The sequence below is a fragment of the Gymnoscopelus braueri genome (genome assembly GCF_963280865.1).
Source record: "Gymnoscopelus braueri genome assembly, chromosome: 21".
Classification (NCBI taxonomy): Eukaryota; Metazoa; Chordata; class Actinopteri; order Myctophiformes; family Myctophidae; genus Gymnoscopelus; species Gymnoscopelus braueri.
The window spans coordinates 6,813,395-6,817,371 of record NC_137623.1 but is presented as its reverse complement, the minus strand read 5'-3'; the positions used below and the strand labels follow the sequence as shown (position 1 = coordinate 6,817,371).

General features: G+C 39.3%; 1 protein-coding gene across 1 annotated transcript in view; it reads left to right on the top strand.

Annotated features, from left to right (window-relative positions):
• Window positions 1–3,310: 3,310 nt before the first annotated feature.
• Window positions 3,311–3,977, top strand: part of LOC308077592 (patched domain-containing protein 3-like) — a gene marked incomplete at both ends in the record, with an annotated part of 8,456 nt that continues 7,789 nt past the window's right edge. Inside the window, one exon of the mRNA XM_080418338.1 lies at window positions 3,311–3,977. This exon is cut by the window's right edge and continues 77 nt beyond it. Within this exon, the coding sequence (XP_080274464.1) occupies window positions 3,311–3,977 (667 nt within the window).

The following is a 3,977-nucleotide window of genomic DNA, read 5'->3' as shown; positions in this document are numbered from 1 at the left end:
AACCTAAATAAAACAGGACAGGACAAATTCCAGGAGCAAATGTACTTGATGATTTTCCCAACATTAACAAAAAGGGAAACAAATATTATTATTATTATTATTATTATTGTTATTATTATTATTATTATTATTATTATTATTATTATTATTATTAATTAATAACAATAACAAATAAAATGTATTCAAATAAAATTGATAATACACTTTATTTGTAGCACTTCACACAGCATCAAAGATTTTCTTTAAATAACATTGTGCAAGAAATAATTGAGCATTAAAGGATGAAAAGTGTGCAATAAACAAAATAAAATAGCGTAACAAGATAAGAACACAAAAACAGTAGTTGAGGCTTTACATTTAGTTTGACTCGGTTCCACAGATAAATATTGTGAAAATAGCAGATCTACAAGCTCACAGGCCACAGGTTGAGAACCACTGATCTAATGTATGGACATTAGTTGCCATTGGTTTGATTACAATACTACTACGAAATTAGAATACACCAAGACTAGAATAGCAAGACTATTATTAATAAACAATGTCATTGTGTGATATGACCAAAGGCATGTCTTTGTGAATGAGAGGCCCCACTATTTCGTGGGAAATTATTGATGCTCAACCTGCTCTGTTTGTTGCGAGTTTTTGCACAAGTTGGAATGAATGAGCTCAGGGGAACCATAATTAGTCCTTCAACTCCAGTTGACCATCATAATTAAATCACATACTTTGTTGCTATGAATGTGGTGTCTTTCTCATTAACGGATCTTTGTCAGTGTATACTAGGCAGGGCTTAGATTTTTGCATCTTTTCCATAACAATCATTGCTCAGTCACGAAGGCCAGCACAATGAGGATTCGCTCCAACCGTGAGTATTATGCTAAAACTACTGTTTTGATAAATAAACAGTGGTGGAAAAAGTACTCAAATATTTTTATTTTAGTAAAAGTATCAATACTGAAATGTAGAAGTACTCTGTTAAGTCAAGTAAAAGTCCGGAATTCAAAGTTTACTTGAGTAAAAGTACAAAAGTATTGGTATAAAAATGTACTTAGAGTACCAAAAGTAAAAGTACAAAAATGTTTGAATATAGCAGATCTACAAGCTCACAACGTGTTGCGATGCGACGCGTTGTGAGCTTGTAGATCGGCTATTTTCAAATAGCCTAGGTTTAAAATAGGGCTAAAGTGGTTAATGTATGCTTCACAATGTAATATATTTATCTCTGCAAAGTAACTAGTAACTAAAGTTTTCAAATAATTGTAGTGGAGTAAAAGCACAATATTTGCCTCTGAGATGTAGTGGAGTAGAAGCAAAAGAAGACAATTGGAAATACTCCGGTAAAGTAAAAGTACCTCAAAATTGTACTTAAGTACAGCACTTGAGTAAATGTACTTTACACTAAATAAATACAAAATGTAAATGCTACTGCATGTGAAGGGAAAGTGTTGATCAGCATGCCATTTATTTAGTTCAAGACTGTCCAGTGTGAGTCACTACAGATGCTACATGATTATCAGTGGTGTAAAGTATCTAATTACATTTACTCAAGTAGGCTACTGTACTTAAAGGAAGACTTCACCGATTTTCAGGCTATCTTCTAATTGTCCTCAAGAAGAAAGCTCCTGATGATTCTACTGGGTCAGTGTCTCATAGGAGGGCTGTGGACACTTCAGAAACCCGCCTACCAGTGACATCGTTAGGCAGGTTTATTATTTTTTTCAAACAAAATTTTTAATTATTTTCTTTTTTTTATTAACGCGAGAACAATGGCTTCCATTATACAATGGTAACTTTCCAGGAATAGAAAGCCTGCAGTTTGTAATAGCTCGGATTCCCCATTGATGACCTCACTGGTAGGCAGGTTTCTGAACTGTCCACAGCCCTCCTCTGAGACACAGACTGAGTAGACACAAATGGTGCCATATTATAATGAGCATTAGTAAGGACCAATTATATGAAGAATGGGTGAAGTCGTCCTTTAATTTTGAGGTATTCTTTACTTTACTGGAGTATTTCCAATTTTCAATACTTTTACTTCTACTCCACTACATCGATATCAGAGGCAAATATTGTACTTTTACTCCACTACAATTATTTGAAAACTTTAGTTACTAGTTACTTTGTAGATTTAGATTATTATTTAAAATATACATTGGCTATTTGAAAATATAACATCTAAGCGTCGCTTTGAGACGCATTGTGAGCTTGTAGATCTGCTATTTTCAAAAGATTCTTTTAATACATTTTAAAACTTGTGAAATTGGACATTCTGCATGATGAGTACTTTTAATTTTGGTACTTTAAGTTGCCTTAGATCAAGACTCAAGTAGATATATTTTATCGATTTTTATTTTCTTTTGTCTTAGCTACCACCCCACCAGATTGCCTTGGAATGTCAGCAGCAAAGCCCGTACTTCTCCAAACATGTACAAATGCAAAATATAAAGGTGCTTACCCGTGTGCCCCAAATGTTAAATCGGTGTCCGGTTTGTTTGTGCAATGTATTAGTGCATGCTTTTCAATAAAGAAGTGTTTTAATTCCGTCTGTGGCCGAACGCCATTTTTTTCCCATTTTACATTGACTTTCACCGGATGCGCCCCGTCACTACCGCTCATTGGAAATGCCGACAGAATCGGCCACAGACGGGATTATTGACAAATATAGACTAATACATTGCACAAATACTCCAGACACCTAGTTATCATTTGGGGCAAGTGGGTAAGCACCTTATATTTTGCATTTGTACATGTTTGGAGAAGTACAGGCTTTGGAGCTGACATTCCAAGGCAATCTGGGGGGGGGGGGGGTAGCTAAGACACTAGTAGAGATAAAAATAAATGTCAAAATCGATAAAATACATCTAAGAGAGTCTTTATCTAAGGCTAACTTATAACAGAGTGTTTCTACATGATTGCTGTATTGATAGGTTTACTTTAATAAGTAAATACATGTAGTAGACTATTTTTTCCCCACCACTGCCTAGGTGGGACACTTTCACTTAGTTCCTAGGGTGGTCGCTCTAGAGAGAGTTTTAACTCTATTCCACAGGCAAAGTGCGTCAGGAAAAAATGTTAATACCCTTCATTTATGTGGCCCATTCAAGCCTCTTAAAAATGAAGTTTTCAACTGAAGACATGTTTTGACCATAGCATAGGCCTCATATCTTATAGGATATTGATATAGATCTAATAGACTATTAGAAGGGCTTTAGATAGGACATCAACCTCAAATTAGCCTTTAATTGATGTGGGACAAAATAGGGCTAAATCACTAAGTTTGGGATCTTTTTCTCCTCCATCCATCTCCATAATGCCGGTACGGGCGAACATGGCCGGCTTTCGGACAGACTGCGTGGAGAAGCCCTTCTCCATCCTCTACCAGAGGTTCGGACGCTTCGTGGGCAGACACCCCTGGTGGTTCTTCATCGCGCCCATCCTCATCTCCGCGTCCCTGGGCACGGGCTTCGGTCTGATCTGGGACCGCGAGGCCAACGACATCGAGGACCAGTTCACGCCGACCAACGGCCCGGCCAAGCTGGAGAGGCGCTTCGTGGCGGAGAACTTCCCCCTGAACGACTCCGTGTTCTCCAACCAGAGGCTCTACACGGACGGGGTCTTCGCGTCGTTCATAGCCGTGGCGCACGAGAACGTCTTCACCGACGCGGCGCTGCGAGAAATATTACGTTTGGACGAGAAGATCCGTCGGATCAACGTCACTCTGGACCACGAGAGGCTCGGGTTCGACGCGCTGTGCGCGAGGAAGTACAACAAGTGCATCCCCAACAAGATCCTGGACGTGATCAACCACTACGGCACCGCGGGGATCGAGGGCAAGGATCTGCTGACCTGGCCGTTCCTTCGCTTCGGGTTCTCTCACGTCTTTCTGGGGTTCTCCGTCGGCGGGGTGAACGTGAGCAACGCCACGGTCCTGAAGAGTGCCAAGGCCGTCAGGCTCTTTTACTTTCTGAAGGAGTTTA